Source organism: Heterocephalus glaber, unplaced genomic scaffold (genome assembly GCF_053883595.1).
Source record: "Heterocephalus glaber isolate CG9 unplaced genomic scaffold, H.glaber_assembly_v1.0 deba00001773, whole genome shotgun sequence".
Classification (NCBI taxonomy): Eukaryota; Metazoa; Chordata; class Mammalia; order Rodentia; family Bathyergidae; genus Heterocephalus; species Heterocephalus glaber.
In genome coordinates this window covers 11,088,635-11,104,895 of record NW_028258463.1, presented here as the reverse complement: position 1 = coordinate 11,104,895, position 16,261 = coordinate 11,088,635, and the positions used below count along the sequence as shown (strand labels likewise).

The window sequence follows — 16,261 nt, the reverse complement described above, 5'->3', positions numbered from 1 at the left end:
AGCGGGTGGGCAGGGGGTCCCCTGGGGGGCCCATGGGCCGCATCTCACTCACCCCCTTCACAGTCTCTGAAACGGATCAAGAGGTCGGACCGGCGAGGGGCAGAGTCGGTGACGGAGGAAAAGTTCACCATCCTGTTCGAGTCACAGTTCAGCATCGGTGGGAACGAGCTGGTCTTCCAGGTCAAGGTGAGGCCTCCCACAGCCGGGTTCCTGTGCAGGCCCCAGGTGCATGCCCCCGTGTGTGCACCTGTGCAGGTGTGTCAGTGTGCGCAGTGCATTTTGTCACCAAAGAATTGTGCTCCCAGGGAAGCTTTCGTTTCTCTGGTCCTGGAGATTGAACCCAGGGCCTGGCACTGAGCTCCAGCCCCAACCCCCTGCCCCCCTCTCTTTATTTTGAGACAGGGTCACACTAAGATGCTAAGTTCCCCAGGCTGGGCTGGAACTTGTGACCCTCCTGCCTCAGCCTCCCAGAGAGCTGCGAGTGCAGATGTGCAGATGTCACACGCAGCGCAGCGTGTAATACCTTATCTTTGACTGTTGACAAAGAGAACAGCTTGTCCTTGGAGCTGTCCTCTCTTGAGATTCTGTTAAGACAGGAACTCCTGATGACAAGGTGACATCACTGGAGGGGTAGGTACAGAATGGATCACTGGAAACTACTCCTCGTGAATTGGGAAAGATTGTTGGATTTTAAACATGTCTTGTGGGATTTCCCCCCAAAGTGTCTCCTTACTCTTTCTCTTTTCTCTCACATTCTCCCTGTGACCTTGAGACACTTACTCCACCCTTTAGAAGCATCTAAGCAACAAGCGGGCATGGTGGCAGTTGCCTGTAACCCCAGCACTCAGGAGGCTGAGGCAGGGGGATCACCCTGAGTTTGAGGCCGTCTTGGGCTACATAGTGAGGCCCTGTCTCCAAAAAATAAGTAAATAAGAAGAAGTATCTTAGCAACATCTCATCTAAGATGCTGAACGTGCCAAAGCCTGTGGCTCTGTGACAGCCTCGAGGTCCCTGGAGCCATTCAGGGTCCAAGTGTGCGCTTGGACAGCAGCGCTGCGGCAGGAGGCCGGGAAGAACGGCCCCTCACTGTGTCTTTCAGACCCTGTCGCTCCCGGTGGTGGTGATCGTCCACGGCAGCCAGGACAACAATGCCACTGCCACCGTGCTGTGGGACAACGCCTTCGCCGAGCCCGTAAGTGGGGTCCCTGGGCCGCAGGGCTCCGGGCTTCGAGTCTTTCCCATGCGTTCTCCCCAAAGAGCAGAGAGGAGCAGGAGGTGTGGGGCGGGTGTGGGCTTGAGGTCGCCCACGGCACCATCCTGCGGGCGCCAGGAGCCTTCATTAGGCCACAGAGCAGGTGTGTGTCTTGTCACTGGGACTCAGCAAATATTTCAAATTTCGGGGGAGACCTGCCTGGGGCCCGGGACTCAGGGCTCCTCCTGGAAGCGACTTCAGCTAAGGGCCATCTTGCTCCAGGTAAATGCAGTGTCACCTGCCCTGTCCCTGCCCTGGGACACCGTGACACTGTGGGCTCTCGAATCTCTGCCACCAGGGGCACGGGGCAGAGGGGCTCCAACCTCCTTCCTATCCCCACGCTGGTCCAAGGCCTCTCCGGTGTAGCACCGAGTGGAGAGGGATGGGGAATGCACGGATCTTATGCTGTGCTTTGTGTTGAAAAACGGGGTAATTGCTGGCCTGCCTACCTGCAAAACTCCATTAGCAGCCTTTGAGGAGGGGGCTTTGAAGCCAGGGGCGGGGAGACACTTCATCGTGTATTCCTGTGCTTTCTGAACTTTATATCATGGGAAGGAAGGGTTTATTCAGAAACCATTTCAGGCCGTGTGTGGTGGCCTGTCATCCCAGCACTGGGAAGGCTGAGGCGGGAGGATCGCTGTGAGTTCCAGGCCAGCCTGAACCACATAGCTAGACCCTGTCTCAAAAAACCAAAACCAAAACCAATGTTATAACAATTAAAACAAAGTGCTGCGGCAGAACAGAATGAAAGCACCTTATTAAAAGTTCATATTAGCCGGGGATTTAGCTCAATGGCACCGTGCCTGCCTCACAAGTGCAAGGTCCTGAATTCGATCCCTGCTACTGGAAAAAAAAAAAAGTTATTGAAATTTCCAGTCCCCCATGCTGAGCTGTGTCACGTGGCAGGTGTCCGGGCAGCAGTGCACATGTGCACATACATGTGCATCGTGCACGCGCATGCACACACACAGACACACACACACACAAGCACATCTCCGGCTGGACCGAGGCAGCCCTCCTCCTGGTCCTGGGTTCCCTGTGAGCCTGTGCCATGGAGCCAGGCCGGGCTTAGGCTTGGTTTCCATGGTGTTGGGACCTGAGGTTGGGCCGGCAGTTGCCTAGGAAACAGCAGACCTTGGACACACCACTGGGGACGGTGAGAAGGGACCTCCCACGTGGCATGAGCAGACCCTGGGCCATGCAGAGCCCCTCAGGCATGGCAGGGCACACGCAGTGCCAGCTGCCTGCTGTCCTTACCTTTCTTTTGCGGTGTGGGGGAATCGATCCTGTATTCTCTCATCGTCCTGGCTTCTTGCCCCGCAGGGCCGGGTGCCGTTTGCCGTGCCTGACAAGGTGCTGTGGCCCCAGCTGTGTGAGGCGCTCAACATGAAGTTCAAGGCCGAGGTGCAGAGCACGCGGGGCCTGACCAAGGAGAACCTGGTGTTCCTGGCACAGAAACTGTTCAACAGCGGCAGCAGCCACCTGGAGGACTACAGCGGCATGTCCGTGTCCTGGTCGCAGTTCAACAGGGTGAGGGCCGCTGCCCGCTGCTCTTGGGTTGACTCCTCTGGACCAGAGTCCCCAGGGTCCCCGCGCTTGTGCCCTGACCTTCCGAGTGCAGATAAAGTGCACCAAGTAATAGGAGCCTCTGAGCAAAGGGCACCCAGAGTCTCTCTTGTGAAAATCCTGTCTTCATATTTTAAGTAAATTGGCCTTTGTGAACAGTTAATGCATTTTCTTCCTTTATAGAAGAAATAGAGGGCCGGGGATTTAGCTCAGTGGTTCCACCGCCTGCCTCGCAAGCACGAGGTCCCGAGTTCGATCCCCGGTAACACACACACAAAAAATAATAATAAAAGAAATAGAGCTGGGCGTGGTGGTGCACACCCGCAACCCCAGCGCTCGGGAGGCAGAGGCAGGAGGATCGCTGAGAATTTGCAGGCAGGCAGCCAGGGGGTATAGTGAGTTCAAGGCCAGCCTGGACTGCATAGCCAGAGCCTGTCTCAGATAAACACACACAGCTAGTAGAAGCGGGGGGTGCGTTCCTCCGGATTTCTCTGTCCCTGCAGTCTCACAGGGTGACGTAGCCCAGCCGCAGCTCTAGTGACGCCACAGGCTGTGATCCTGCGGCTCTGAGATGGCCCCCAAAAACGTGCACCCTCGGAGCTTGGGGAGATGCTGCGCTGCCAGGCAAAGGCAGCGAAACCCAGGACTCGTCTTCCCGGGCCCAGGAGGACGTGTGTGAAGGGTCCAGGCGCTGCTCGTGGCCCCGTGGCCCCTGGCCGGCTGCCCCGTCCCCCGCGTCCTGGGCTCGGTGACCTCAGAGCCTGGGGCTCCCTCGGTGCCACGTCCCCGTCATCCTCTAACTGCTCCCTGGCTTCCCCGCTCCTCTTTGTGTTCCTGCCCAGGAGAACCTGCCAGGACGGAACTACACCTTCTGGCAGTGGTTCGACGGCGTGATGGAGGTGTTAAAGAAGCACCTCAAACCCCACTGGAATGACGGGTGAGCGAGTCCTTCCCTAAGGCAGCCTGGGCTGAGCGCGAGGTGCGAGGCCAGCACTAACACGGCGCCCTCTGCTTCCCCTGCTCCTCGGGCCCCTGCGGTCCAGCGCCATCCTGGGCTTCGTGAACAAGCAGCAGGCACACGACCTGCTCATCAACAAGCCTGACGGGACCTTCCTGCTGCGCTTCAGCGACTCAGAGATCGGGGGCATCACCATCGCCTGGAAGTTTGACTCCCGTGAGTGGCCTCACTATGCAGCCCCTCGAACTCAGGACAGTCCTCCTGCCTCAGCCTCCCTGGTGCTGGGCTGACAGGAGTGTGGCACCGCTCCCAGCCAACCCCTCCAGGCCCCTCTCTTTAAGACACAGCTGTCTGCAGGGCTGCTTTTGTTGCAAAAACCTCTTTAGCAGTTGGAGGACTCACTGCTCACTGGGCCCAGAGCTAATGGCAGGAAACCCCCCGTGTCCCGTGACGCAGCTGCTGCTAACACAGGGTCCTGAACACAGCAGCGTAAGCGTGGGAGACGCTGCGGCACAGCTGCTGCCCTCTGCACATCCACCTCATTGTTACCCAGAGGAGACACAGCCCCAGCTCTGACGCTCAGGTCTCCATCGGGCCCTCTGTGACTAACAGCAGGGGACAGGCAGGGGCCGTTTCTGCCCGGCTCCCTGTATAGAGCCGCGGCTTAGCAGGAATTGTTTCTTCTGGAGCAGGCCAGATGCTGCCTGGCCCGGGACTGACCTTGTGGCTGTGGGAATGGCACGTGCCGCCCCACTTCTCCGCCAGGGCTCTCAGGAACCGCTCTCTCTCCTGCCAGTGCTTACGTTAAAATGGAGATTTAGCTCAGTGGCACCGCACCTGCCTCGAAAGCACAAGGTCCTGAGTTCAATCCCTGGTACCAACCCCCCCGCCCCAAACCAAAAAAAACCCCAAATCCAAAAAATTTAAAAACATAAAATGGAGATTTGCACCAGACATAATGGCTCACGCCTGTCATCCCAGCACTCGGGAGGCTGAGGCAGGAGGATCGCTATGAGTTCAAGGCCAGCCTGCACTCCACAGGGAGACCCCATCTCAAAAAGAGGAAGACACTCTGGTGAGAGTGTGGCTGCTTCTGTTTTCTGGTGCAGAGGAGAGGATGTTCTGGAACCTGATGCCCTTCACCACCCGGGACTTCTCCATCCGGTCCCTGGCCGACCGCCTGGGGGACCTGAACTACCTGATCTACGTCTTCCCTGACCGGCCGAAGGACGAGGTGTACTCCAAGTACTACACGCCCGTCCCCTGCGAGCGTGACACCGGTAACAGGCCTCATGTCCCGGTTCCATTCAGTTGTGCCTTTGCTTTTGGTCTTTCTGCTGTGAGTCTCCGCGCGCACACGTGTGCATGTATGTGAGTGTGTCTTGCACGCCCCTGGTACGGCCAGTGTCCAGTCCCTGCTGTCCACGTATCCAGGGGTGAGAGCCCAGTGTTGCACGCCTGCCTCGTATGCCACGGCCGCAGACGGCAACCCCAGGGCTCCTCAGTGAGCTCCGGGCCAGCCTGAGCGACTCAGCCGGACCCTCCCCGAAAAGGAGCAGCCGGGGTGGCCAGGCAGGCAGGGGTTGCTGGGCACAGGCCGCAGCCAGCAGCACGGAGGCCAGGGTGCAGTGGGCCTGGGGTCCAGGTGAGAGCCCCGCTTCTTCACACCGTACTTCATTTTCCGTATTTCGGCTTTTCCCACTGAGCACCGAATCCTGGGCTGAGGTGCCACAGGTCAGCACTGCAGGCTGCAGGTCACCTCAGCGATTCTGCAGAATGCCGTGAGGTGGAGACACCGGGCTTGGCACCGCATAGCTAAGACACTTAGTGCTCAGTGCGTTCACATTTTTGTTGTGATCAGTGATGAGATAACCTTATACGTGTATCTGGTTAACCATTTCCTTAAGATAAATGCTTTCTCCTTTTTTTTTTTTTGTACCATGGATCGAACTCAGGACCTTGTGCTTGAGTGGCAGGCACCAGAACCACTGAGCTACATCCCTGGCTTCCTTTGGTTTTTTTGAGACCAGGTATTGCTGGGTAGCCCAGGCTGGTCTCGATCTCGTAGTGATCCTCCTGCCTCAGCTTCCTGAGTGCTGGGACCTTCAGATAAATTCTTCAAGTAGAATTTGTGTCAGAGGGTCTATGTTTGCTAAGATTTCTGAGATAGAAGAATCCAGGCCCACTACCCAGAAGTAGGCAGCTGCTTCTCTGAATAGTGTACGGTAGTGTCCTATGGGTGTCACTTCCACTGCTTTGATTCTGCGAAACCACAAACATCTTTTCATTGATGATGACCACAATGATAAATAGTCCAGTAACTGCAGCTCTCATTGTTCTGTGCCTACTGTGTGCCTGGAACTTATTGGAGCATTTTTCCTATCATACCTCAGTTCATCCTCAGAGCCACTCTGTGAAGGAAGCATTCGGTTTTCCCCATTTTCACAGATAAGGAAACTGAGGCCCAGAGAAATAAACTCATTTGTCCAGAGCCACACAGCTAGGAAGTGACCACACTGGGCTCAAGCTCAAACCCTCCAGAGCGGGTGTCTTTAGTGCTGGATCACGGGCCATCTGCTTTTTCTCTGAAGTGTGTGTTCCTGTCCCTGGCTCACTTTGCTTTTCTTTCTTGTTTTGGTACTGGGGATCGAACTTGGGTCCTTGTGCTTGCAAGGCAGGCGGCAGAACCACTGAGCCAAATCTCCAGCCCCTGGCTCACTTTTCTTTCACAGTTACATTTTGTTTTGTTTTTTTTGAGACAGGGTCTTGCTCTGTAGCCCAGGCTGGCCTCGAACTCACAGCGATCCTCCTGCCTCAGCCTCCTGACTGCTGGGGTGACAGGCGGGCACCACCACACTTGGCAAACAAAAACCCTATTTCTATCACCTTTCTTTAGTTTTCATTTTTGCTGCCAGTCTGCCATTCTCTGTAGACTGTAAAGTGCCAGGTGCACATGGAGTCATAGCCTGAGAAGCGGAAATTGGGCACGGGCGGCATCTCCTCCTGGGGCTGCCAGGTCGCCAGCTTGGGGTTCCGCTGATCACAGCAGCCCCTGTTAACGCAGTCCGGCGGCCCCATCGCCTCGTTCGCGTCCATCCCCGGAATGAGTCCTGGCCCCCAGCACCACGCACTCCCCTGTGCCCCTGCTCCGGTGATCGGCCTGGCCCCTGCCCGTGCTCTGGGGACGGGCATCAAACTACCCCATATGCAGCAGCCGGGAGAACCCGCGGGGACGCCAAGCCCTGTCTCCTGGCTCTGCCAAATCCTGACTTCTAAAGGTTTTCTTTCCTTTTCACGACCAGTATGCAGTCAACAGTAGGCTTGGTTTTTTCAGGCAGCATGTTTCCCTGGTGATTTTCCGTCTTAGCCTTGAGCTTCTCCCCCAGGCCTCTGGCGGCAGAAATGTGTTTGTGTCTCATCCTAAGATAAAATCGGGGGGCTGTGTCTCCTCCATAAGCAAAGGCACGTTGCAGTCTTGCAAGATGCGTTTTCACTTCATATGTGCTCGCCTGCTCTCCCCACAGCTAAAGCCGTGGACGGCTACGTGAAGCCACAGATCAAGCAGGTGGTCCCCGAGTGAGTGTCCGGGCCCTACCCCGCTGTCCCCAGCCCCGGCCCAGCACCGAGGCTCCCTCCCTCAGGACCCTGGGTCTGCCCTCGGGAGGGAGCAGGCTTGGTCATGCTGTGGCCGGACCCCTGGGCACCTACTCTGTCCTTCCGCACCTGGAAAGCGTCGAGATCCCCCCCAGACACCGACCCCTGGGCCTGAGGCTCCGCTTGCTCTGCTTCCTCCTGCAGGTTCGCGACTGCGTCTGCAGATACTGGGGCCAGCGCCACCTACATGGACCAGGCCCCGTCCCCGGCCGTGTGTCCCCAGGCTCCATACAGCATGTACCCGCAGAAGTAGGTTGTGTTCTTGGGGTGGGGCTGGCCCAGGCAACCCCAAAGCGTGGCAGGTCTCAGAGCACCCAGCCTGGGCAGGCACTGGCTGTTGGGGTCCAGGAAGGACTCAGCCGGTGCCTCAGTGGTTTAAAGTGGGCTGGGGCGAAGGTGTCAGCCCCCACCGGGAGGGGGGAGACGGTTCTTGCTGTGTGTGAAGAGGGGCAGAGCTTGGGTATCAGGAAAGCAGTACGGGAGCCTGGGGTCTGGATCTGCAGGGCTGAACAACAGAGCATCCCAGTCCTTGGCATTCAGAGCAGTAGTGGTCTGTTTTTCTTTCTTGGTTTTTTGAGACAGGGTCTCACTATGTAGTTCAGGCAGGCCTTGAACTCACTGCTTAGCCCAGGCTGGCATGAAACTCGGAGATCCTCCTGCCTCAGCTCCCTGAGGGCTAGGATGACAGAAGTGTGCCACCATGCCCAGCTAGCAGTGCTCTTCTGTAGGCCCCCGCTTCGGGGACAGGCAGTCTGGGGCCCTCGCCTGGTCCACAGCAGTCTTGAGCTGGCCTCTGACCTCCCGTCCTTCCTCTCCCAAGCCCCGACTCCGTCCTGGACACTGACGGGGACTTCGACCTGGAGGACACGATGGACGTGGCACGCCGCGTGGAGGAGCTCCTGGGCCGGCCCATGGACACTCAGTGGATGCCCCACACGCAGTCGTGACCCGGCCTCCGCCCAGCTCCTCCGTCCTGGCCGAGGGACAGCTCTTGGGGACGCCGCGTCCGCGACCTGCTTCTCCTTGGAAACAAAGCTTATAATGTGAAGTGCTGATCCCATTGTGACCTTAGTGTTTTTGTGCACGGTGGCACCTGTGCAGGGTGTGTGTGTGCGTGTGTGAGTGTGTTTGCCCTCCGTGGCCTTTCCGCCCCTCGCTCTCCAGAGCCCAGCGCGCAGCAAGAAGGTGCGGGCAGGGTGGCTGTGCTGAGGCCATCCCGTGGGAGAAGGGCGAGGGTGGGGAGGGCCCTGCCAGGCCGATGCCCGCAGGCAGGGCCCGGGGAAGGGGCTGTGGGCGGCTTCCACCCGGCCTGGCCCTCGAGTCTCCGCACCCTCCCTCCACCCCGTGCTCTCTGGGGCTGCGGCTCCTGTCCTGTGTGTCCGAGTGTGGGCGACTGATGGGCTGCAGGTCCGCAGGGGTCTGGGCCCCGCTGTCCCCGCCAGGCTTCCAGAGTGCTTTGTCCCAGTCCCAGCTTTCTGCAGGCTCCAGTGTCTTTTTTGGTTCCCCTTCCCACCTGAATTGGACACCAGAATTCTCTACTCCCGCCTCAGGTCCTGGGCCACTCACATCCAGGTCACCCCCTTTTCCTGCCCTGTCACCTGGCCTTGCTGCAGAGAAGGAGGTGACAGGCGGTGGCCTGAAGCCAGGCAGCTGGGTCACCTCGAATGCCCAGTGCCGGGCTTGGGAATGGAGGCCGGCAGGCATTCGGGGGAGCCCCGGCCTGGTCCTGCCCACTTCTTCTGGGGTCACCCCAGGAGGAAGGCGTGGGCGGCAGGCGAGCAGACAGCTTCCGGGTCGGCCCCTTGGCCCCTCTCCTAGAGAGGGGCAGGACACCCCAGGAGAGGTGGCCCAAAAACCTTATTTTTATACATGTGAGTAAATAAACATATTTTTTTTACAAAAATAAATTCTGAATTTACCAGTGTTTGCTGTTCAAGAATACTCCTTGCTAGTAAATTATTTATTGGAAGGTGACTTTTTAAGACCTGCTGTTTGCCTTGCCTGGGTTTCACACACTGATTTATTTTTCGATGCCACGGGTGGACTCTGCCTCGGGTACAGGCGGACCCCTGCATCATGGCAGAGACCCCGCCCAGGCCCAGGCTCCCCAGCCCTTCCCGCTGGTCTCAGAGATGCCCACACCCTGCCTCTGACTCGGGGGAACATGGGCCTTGAGCTGCTCTGGTCCATGGTGGCACAGCCCCAGGGCCCGCGGGCACCCAGCACCAGGTTTGGGCCGGAAGATGGCAAAGAGCGCAGCTTGGGCCCCGAGGCCAAGCTCCGGATCTTCCTGAGGCTGTGCCGGGCTGGGGCGCTCTGGGGCTGAACGCCGCCAGCGCGCTGTCTGCATCCCGTGTCCCTCTCCACCCACTCCGCCCCTGCAGCCACAGGAGAGGCCACTGCAAGCCCCGGCCCTGTCTCCCACCAGGCGCTGCCCAGGTCCCCGGAAGCGCGGGTTTGTGTAGAGCGCCGTGGGGGACTTCAGTGAACGTCCCTTCCTTGCGATGAAAGTATACTTTTTATAATTTTTTCTTTTTCAAACTTTATGAACTTATTTGAGATACATATTTACCATTGAGGCAGATTAGTATATAGCCAACAGTGTATTGTGTACAATTTGGGGCAGTCACGAAACTGCACATTTTCTGTTACTTCTAATAAAGGCTCCCTCTGCAGGGACAAAATCGGGTCCTGTTTTTTTCTTTCCAACCTGTGGCGGGGGAGGGAGCCTTAGTAGGGACAAGTTTTGAGTCATTAGTGTGGCCTGGAAAAGGGGAACTGGCTGGGGGAGGGGGTGGCCTCCCGGGGCGTGTCATAGGCTTTGATGGCAGATAGGGCGCCTTTGCCCCTCCTGCTCATGTGATGTTTGGAAAATGAGACGCCCAGTTTGCCTCTCCCGCCTGCCCTCCCTCTTCCTGCTAGAAAGCTCTCTGGTCTTCAGGGTTGCATTTATCAGGGTGTGGTGGCTCCTGCCTGTGATCGAAGCCCTCAGGAGGCTGAGGCAGGAGTTGGAGGACAGCCTGGGCTACATGGTGAGACCCTGTCTCAGAAAGAAGAAAGAAAGAAATAGACAACTGGAATAGATTTCTAGCAAGAGATGGATCAGGACTCAAAGACCTCTCAGAAAAGCCCAGGACCTCTGAATTCTCCAAATGCATCAAGAAGAATTAATACCAATTCCTTCACTAACTTCACCAAAGACTAGGAGTGAACACTTTCCGACTCATGCCATGAAGCCAGTATTGTCCTGACACCAAAACTAGACCAAGACAGCACACAGCTAATGTGTCTGAAGAATACAAACACATTTAAAAAGAGAAAATACGTGACACACAGACCAGATCTGGGGGTGCACGCGCGTGTAACCCCAGCACTTAGAAGGCTGAGGCAGGAGGATCACCATGACTTCAAGGCCAACCTGGACTACACAGACCCTTTCTCAAAAACAAAAAAGGGTAGATTTGTGGTTGCTTAGATACTGGGAAGACATTGGAAGGTGATAAAGGGTACAGGGGCTTTTCGGGGGTCATTGTTTTTGTTTTCAGTGTTGAGAATCAATGCCAGGACCCCAGCACTGAGCTACTTCCCAGCTCTTTTTACCTTTATTTTGAAATGCTGAGTTCTCCAATCTGGGTCTGAATTTGCAGTCTTCCTGCCTCAGCCTTCCAGAATGTTGGGATGACAACCATGTACCCCATATCCAACTAAGGGTTTGTTTTTTGTGGGGGTTTTTTTGAGACAGAATCTCACTGTGGTCCAGGCTGGCCTTGAAGTCACTATGTAGTCCAGGCTGGCCTCAAACTCAGCAATCCTCCCGCCTCAGCTTCCTGAGTGCTGGGATGACAGGTGTGTACCACCATGCCTAGCTAAGGCTTTGTTTTCGAGGTGATGAAAATGTTATAAAATATGAGCCAGGTACAGTGGTGCAGGTCGGTAATTCCAGCTACTCTGGAGGCCGGACAGGAGGATCAAAAGTTTGAGCCCATCCTGAACAACTTAGGAAAGTCACAAAAGGGCCCGGGATATAGCTCCGTGTGAAGGCCCTGAGTTCAATGCTCAGTACCAGAAAAAAAAAGGCGAAGGGTTAAAAGCAGGGACTTGGGACTCTGAGGGCCCCAGCTGAGGCACAGGGAGGATGTATCAATGCATCAGGGACTTCAGCAGCCCTGAACTGATGAATGTATCTTGGAAATGTGGGGCTCCTGTCTACATAGAGGGGTGACAGCGCCTCCAGTCTCTCAGCTTCTGTGGGCTCAGTGCTGATTCAATAATAAAAGTGTTTTCTCTCTGGACTGGCTGGTGCTGTCATCCAGCACTCAGGAGGCTGAGGCAGGAGGATTTCGAGTTTGGGCCCAGCCTGGGCAACTTAGTGAGACCCTGTTTCGGAATAAAAACAAACGGGCTGGGGTGCGGCTCAGAGAGACCTTTATGAAGAGGTTCTTGGCTGAGAGAAGCTTTTGCTTTAAAGGCTCTCAAGCCTCCAGATGCCCCAGGGTGAAGTGAGCTCCGCGGGGGGATTTTCCACACCCGGCTTTCTCTTCTGCACCCCACAAGGCTGAGGATCCTGCTGTTCGCCGCCCAGCTGCCCGCACCACCTGCGTGACCGCCCCGTTGGGTCTCGTCACTTTAAAAGCACCCCTCCCCCACCTCGGCCGGAAGTCCCCACGGACCCTTTAAATCCGCCTCTCTGGCCGGAAGTGCGAGAGTCCGGAAGCGTCGAGGGCGGGGAGTGGGCCGAGCGGGCTGGGACCGGTGCTCAGAGGGACATAGGCAGGGAGGACCTGGGCAGAGAAAGCCGCCTGCACTGGTCAGGCAGCACGACGTGCCAGGCCCGGGGCCGGGGCCGCCCTGCTCCTGCGGGGGCGGGCTCTGATCCTCCGTGCACCGATGAGGGTGTGAACGTGGGCGTGGCTCAGTGGGATTCGAACCCGGGCCGGCGCGGCTCCAGCGCCTGGGTCACCTCTGCCTTGCGGGTTTCAGCTGTGCCCAGCCTTGTGACCACGGGCACAGCAGCACCGAACCAGGCGCCACCCCCGGCACTGCTGGCCATGCTGTGCTGGCTGGTCCTGCTCCTGCTGCCCCTCCTGCCGCTGCTCCTGCTGCTGCTGCCCGCTGTGGCCCTGCACAGATGCCTGGGCGCCAGTCTGGCCCGGCTCGCCAGCCTCCAGCAGCAGGTGGCCTGGGGAGCCCTGGGCTGGGCGGCCACCTGGCAGCGGTACAGACTGGAGCAGAGCACTCGGCACGCAGCCCGGAGCCAGCATCAGGCCCTGGCGAGGTGCCTTCGGGGAGCCCGCCGCGCCCCCGGGGGGAGCACAGGTGCGTGTCGGGTCTGGAGGTGACTGGAAGCTGAGAAAGCCCGGAGGAGTCAGGGTCTAGAGCCCGCCCACCTCGGACAGGGCCAGGGTGCCCGCCGGGCTTCCCCCATCCCTCTGCCCCCCGGGCCTCTTTGGGGTTCCTTCCTCAGGGATCTCACAGTCTCATTTGCAACTGGGGAAACTGAGGCTTTCTGAGTCATTTCTGGTGTCTTTGGGGGCCACAGACATGAGCACCTTCCGGAACCTTCTCCCTCTGACCAAGCCTAGCCAGGCCCCGGAGGAACAGAATGGGGGGCAGGAGCAGCTCCCCGCCTCGAGCCAGTACCCCCAGGAGGCTGCCCTGCAGGTAACAGGATGGCCAGAGCCTGGCCCGGTGGAGACCCCACCTGGCACCTACCAGTCTGAGGTCCGGCCAAGCCAACAGCCTCTCTTGTCTCCAGGCCACAGTGCTGGGTGTGGCGGCCCTCGGCCAGGCCCACCCTGCCACGATGTCTCCAGGGGCCACGGCCCGTGTGACCCCCGCATCCCCATGGCCGTGCCCGCTGCCCTGGCTGGGGCCCATCCTGGGCCAGGCGGGTCCCCCCGGAGCCGAGGACCCCAGGGCCCTGCTGCTGGCCGCCCTGAGGTCCCCAGGGCTCAGGGCCCTGGAAGCCCGGACGGCCACGGAGCTCCTAGACGTCTTCTCGGGCTTGGAGGCTGCTGGCCAGGAGCTGGTAGAGGCCATAGCTGCAGGGGACCCTGGGGCGCCGCTCCCAGGTCGGGCGGCCGAGGTGCGGGCAGCCCTGGAGCGGGGACCCCGGGGACTGGCCCTGCAGCTCTGGCCACAGCTGCAGGTGGTGGTGACTCTGGATGCCGGCGGCCAGGCTGAGGCGGCCGCTGCCCTCAGGGCCTTGTGGTGCCACGGCCTGGCCTTCTTCTCTCCAGCATATGCAGCCTCTGGAGGTTAGCAGACGCCAGACAGGGCTGGGAGAGGGATGGTTACCACCATCTTCCCCAGCTCACACCCGGCCAGGGGCCAGCAGGCCCAGGACCCAGGGGGCAGTGGGGGGCAGCAGGGCTGGGTGGTGGTCCAGGGCATGGTCTGGCAGGAAGGAGAGGCAGCACAGGTGACAGGCACGCGCTTTGCTCCCAGGGCTGTTGGCCCTGAACCTGTGGCCCGACCAGCCCCAGGGCATCTACCTTTTGCCCCCTGGGATCCCCTTCGTTGAGCTGCTGCCGGCCAAGCATGGAGCCCTGGAGGACGACAGCCGCACCCTCCTCCTGGCCGAGGCCCAGCAGGGCGAGGAGTACGAGCTGGTGCTCACCACCCACGCCAGCCTGACCAGGTGCCTGCCCGCCCTGCCACCCAGCCCAGGGCCAGCGGGCTCAGCTCATCCCTATTGCTGCCCTTCCAGGTGCCGCCTGGGCGATGTCATACAGGTGGTTGGCGCCCATAACCAGTGTCCGGTGGTCAGGTTCGTGGACAGGTAGGCGCTGGGTGCCGAGGGCTGCCCCGTGCGAGCCCTGGGCTCCGGCACCTCTGCCTTCTTCCTCCCAGGCTGGGCCAGGCCCTGAGCGTCCGAGGGGAAGTCACCAGCGAGCGTCTGTTCTCCCAGGCCCTGGGCCGGGCCGTGGTGCAGTGGCCAGGTGCCAAGTTGCTGGACCACTGCTGCGTGGAGAGCAGCATCCTGGGTGAGCCCTTGGCCCCGACTCCTGCCTGAGGGGCCACTGCCGTGACCTCTGGACGGAGTGGGGCTTAGCTCCTCCGCAGCCCCTCACCCTGGCCCTCTGCAGATCCGGCTCGGTCCTTCCTGCCGCAGTCATACCTGCTTTCTTCCCCCACTGGCCAGTGTAGGCTGAGGCTCCAGGCTCCCTTCCCGGTAACCCCCCAAGCCCCTTCCCCATGAACCTCAGAATGGGGAGTCCCAAGCTGGGTGTGGTTTTGCACACCTGTGATCCTAGCCCTCGGGAGGCTGAGGCAGGAGGACTGCAGAGAGTTCAAGGCCAGCCTGGGCTACAAAGTGAGACCCTGTTTCAAAAGAGCAACAAAAAACCCCATGGGGAGCAGGAGAGGATCCTCTCTCAGGGAGTGGTGGGCTTGGGGCCTGTGCAGACTCCTCCGAGGGCTCCGCTCTGCACTACGAGGTGTTCCTGGAGCTGAGGGGGCTGAGGAATCTGTCGGAGGAAAATCGCAACAAAGTGAGAGCCTGGAGAGGTCTGGCTGCTGCCCTGGGGGGCAGGGTGGGGCAGGCACGGGGAACAAGGGCCCTTTTGGACCCTGGGAAAGGAGTGAGGGTCCAAGGCACAGGCTGGCACGAGCCTGACTCCTGGACACATGCCCATAGCCCGCCTGCCTCTCTCCGGCCTCTGTCCCCAGCTGGACCTCTGCCTGCAGGATGCCTCCCCACACTACAAGTTCCTGCGCTTCCGGGGCAGTGTGGGCCCTTCCCATGTGCACCTGGTGGCCCGTGGGGCCTTCAGTGCCCTCCGGGCTGCCCTGGCTGCTCGGCTCTCGTCCTCTGCTCCTCCTGCGATGCCTCGAGTGCTGAGGCACAGGCAGCTGGCCCAGCTCCTGCAGAGGAGGTTGCTGTCCTGAGCCAGCTCTCCGGGAGCCCTGGGTCCCCCGGGAGAGCTGATGTTGGCCCATCAGAGCCACTGCAGGCAGTGCTGAGGGGGCAGGTGGCAGGCTCCTCCCCTGAATGCCCCTGGAGAGTCCCCATTCGACCCATGGCTTCCTGTGTGCCCCCCGCCCCTGGCACAGCCCTGCACCTGACCTGGGTGCTGGGTGGGCTGGAAGCATGAGGGGCAGGGGGGACTCCCCAGGGGGAGGCTGCCAATTAAGCATTGGAGCTGCTGAATAAAGATTCGGTGACATGGTCCCTGTGTGGAATGAAGTGTCCTCAGCTCTCTGGAGGGTCCCTGGCAGGCAGGGCCCACTCCCCGGGGCCACCCTCTTGTGCCTCCTGGATCAGCCCCACCAAACCTCTCCCACCTAGAATCTTGGCTCCAGTCTGCTCTGGAGAAACCTTAGGGGTCTCACCCACCCAGTCCCCTTCCACCCTGAGCCCCAAGGCATCCCCAACTTGGGCCATACTTGTGCCCAAGTGCATGCACACACAGGAGCCTTTGGGGCCCCCAATCCCGGGGCTCTGCCTGCCTCTGTCCCAAGCAGAACACGGAGTGGGGGGACTGTTCCCAGGTCCCCTGCCCTGCCTTAGCGTGTCCCTCTCCTGGTCCAGGACCCACAAAGCACTTCCATGGTGGGAGTGTCAGGGGCAGCGTCAAACGGAGGCTGGGCCTGCTCCCCGGAGATGGGTAGCAGACAGGACAGCGGGGAGAAGGCACCTCCCAGTGGCTTTGGTGGCCTTTTCTCCAGCCACCCACAGTGGGCATCCAAAGTTTCCACTGTGTTGGTCCGTGGAAGGGCATTTCGGGCAGATAGAGGCCACACCACGACCAGGGCCGTCTCCACGGAGAAGGGCGGGAGAGGCCTGCAGTGTGGACACTGTGCACGGCCCCAGCGCTGCCCTAATTAGC

General features: G+C 59.5%; 2 protein-coding genes across 9 annotated transcripts in view; both read left to right on the top strand.

Annotated features, from left to right (window-relative positions):
- Window positions 1–10,114, top strand: part of Stat5b (signal transducer and activator of transcription 5B) — a 44,721-nt gene extending 34,607 nt beyond the window's left edge. Inside the window, exons 11-19 of one of the 2 annotated variants that reach the window (XM_004859342.4) lie at window positions 64–186; window positions 1,100–1,192; window positions 2,576–2,782; window positions 3,661–3,755; window positions 3,862–3,992; window positions 4,886–5,056; window positions 7,301–7,352; window positions 7,575–7,679; window positions 8,251–10,114. In XM_004859342.4, the coding sequence (XP_004859399.1) occupies window positions 64–186; window positions 1,100–1,192; window positions 2,576–2,782; window positions 3,661–3,755; window positions 3,862–3,992; window positions 4,886–5,056; window positions 7,301–7,352; window positions 7,575–7,679; window positions 8,251–8,377 (1,104 nt within the window). In that variant the 3' untranslated portion in view covers window positions 8,378–10,114. Of the gene's footprint in view, window positions 1–63; window positions 187–1,099; window positions 1,193–2,575; window positions 2,783–3,660; window positions 3,756–3,861; window positions 3,993–4,885; window positions 5,057–7,300; window positions 7,353–7,574; window positions 7,680–8,250 lie in introns of those variants that run through there. The other variant, XR_002387589.2, reaches the window with a different exon arrangement.
- Window positions 10,115–12,116: 2,002 nt separating this feature from the next.
- Ghdc (GH3 domain containing) lies at window positions 12,117–15,601 on the top strand. Of its 7 annotated transcripts, none has more exons than XM_004859351.4 (8): window positions 12,140–12,746; window positions 12,970–13,091; window positions 13,186–13,687; window positions 13,878–14,070; window positions 14,140–14,211; window positions 14,283–14,416; window positions 14,838–14,923; window positions 15,102–15,601. In XM_004859351.4, the coding sequence occupies exons 1-8, from the start codon at window positions 12,479–12,481 to the stop codon at window positions 15,318–15,320; spliced, it is 1,596 nt and encodes a 531-aa protein (XP_004859408.1). In that variant the 5' UTR covers window positions 12,140–12,478; the 3' UTR covers window positions 15,321–15,601. The 7 variants fall into 7 exon arrangements, with proteins under 7 accessions (XP_004859405.1, XP_004859408.1, XP_087058426.1 ...); XM_087202300.1 differs by having other exon boundaries at window positions 12,161–12,746; window positions 15,070–15,601; XM_087202301.1 differs by having other exon boundaries at window positions 12,294–12,727; window positions 12,942–13,091; window positions 15,102–15,500.
- The last annotated feature ends 660 nt before the right edge of the window (window positions 15,602–16,261 follow it).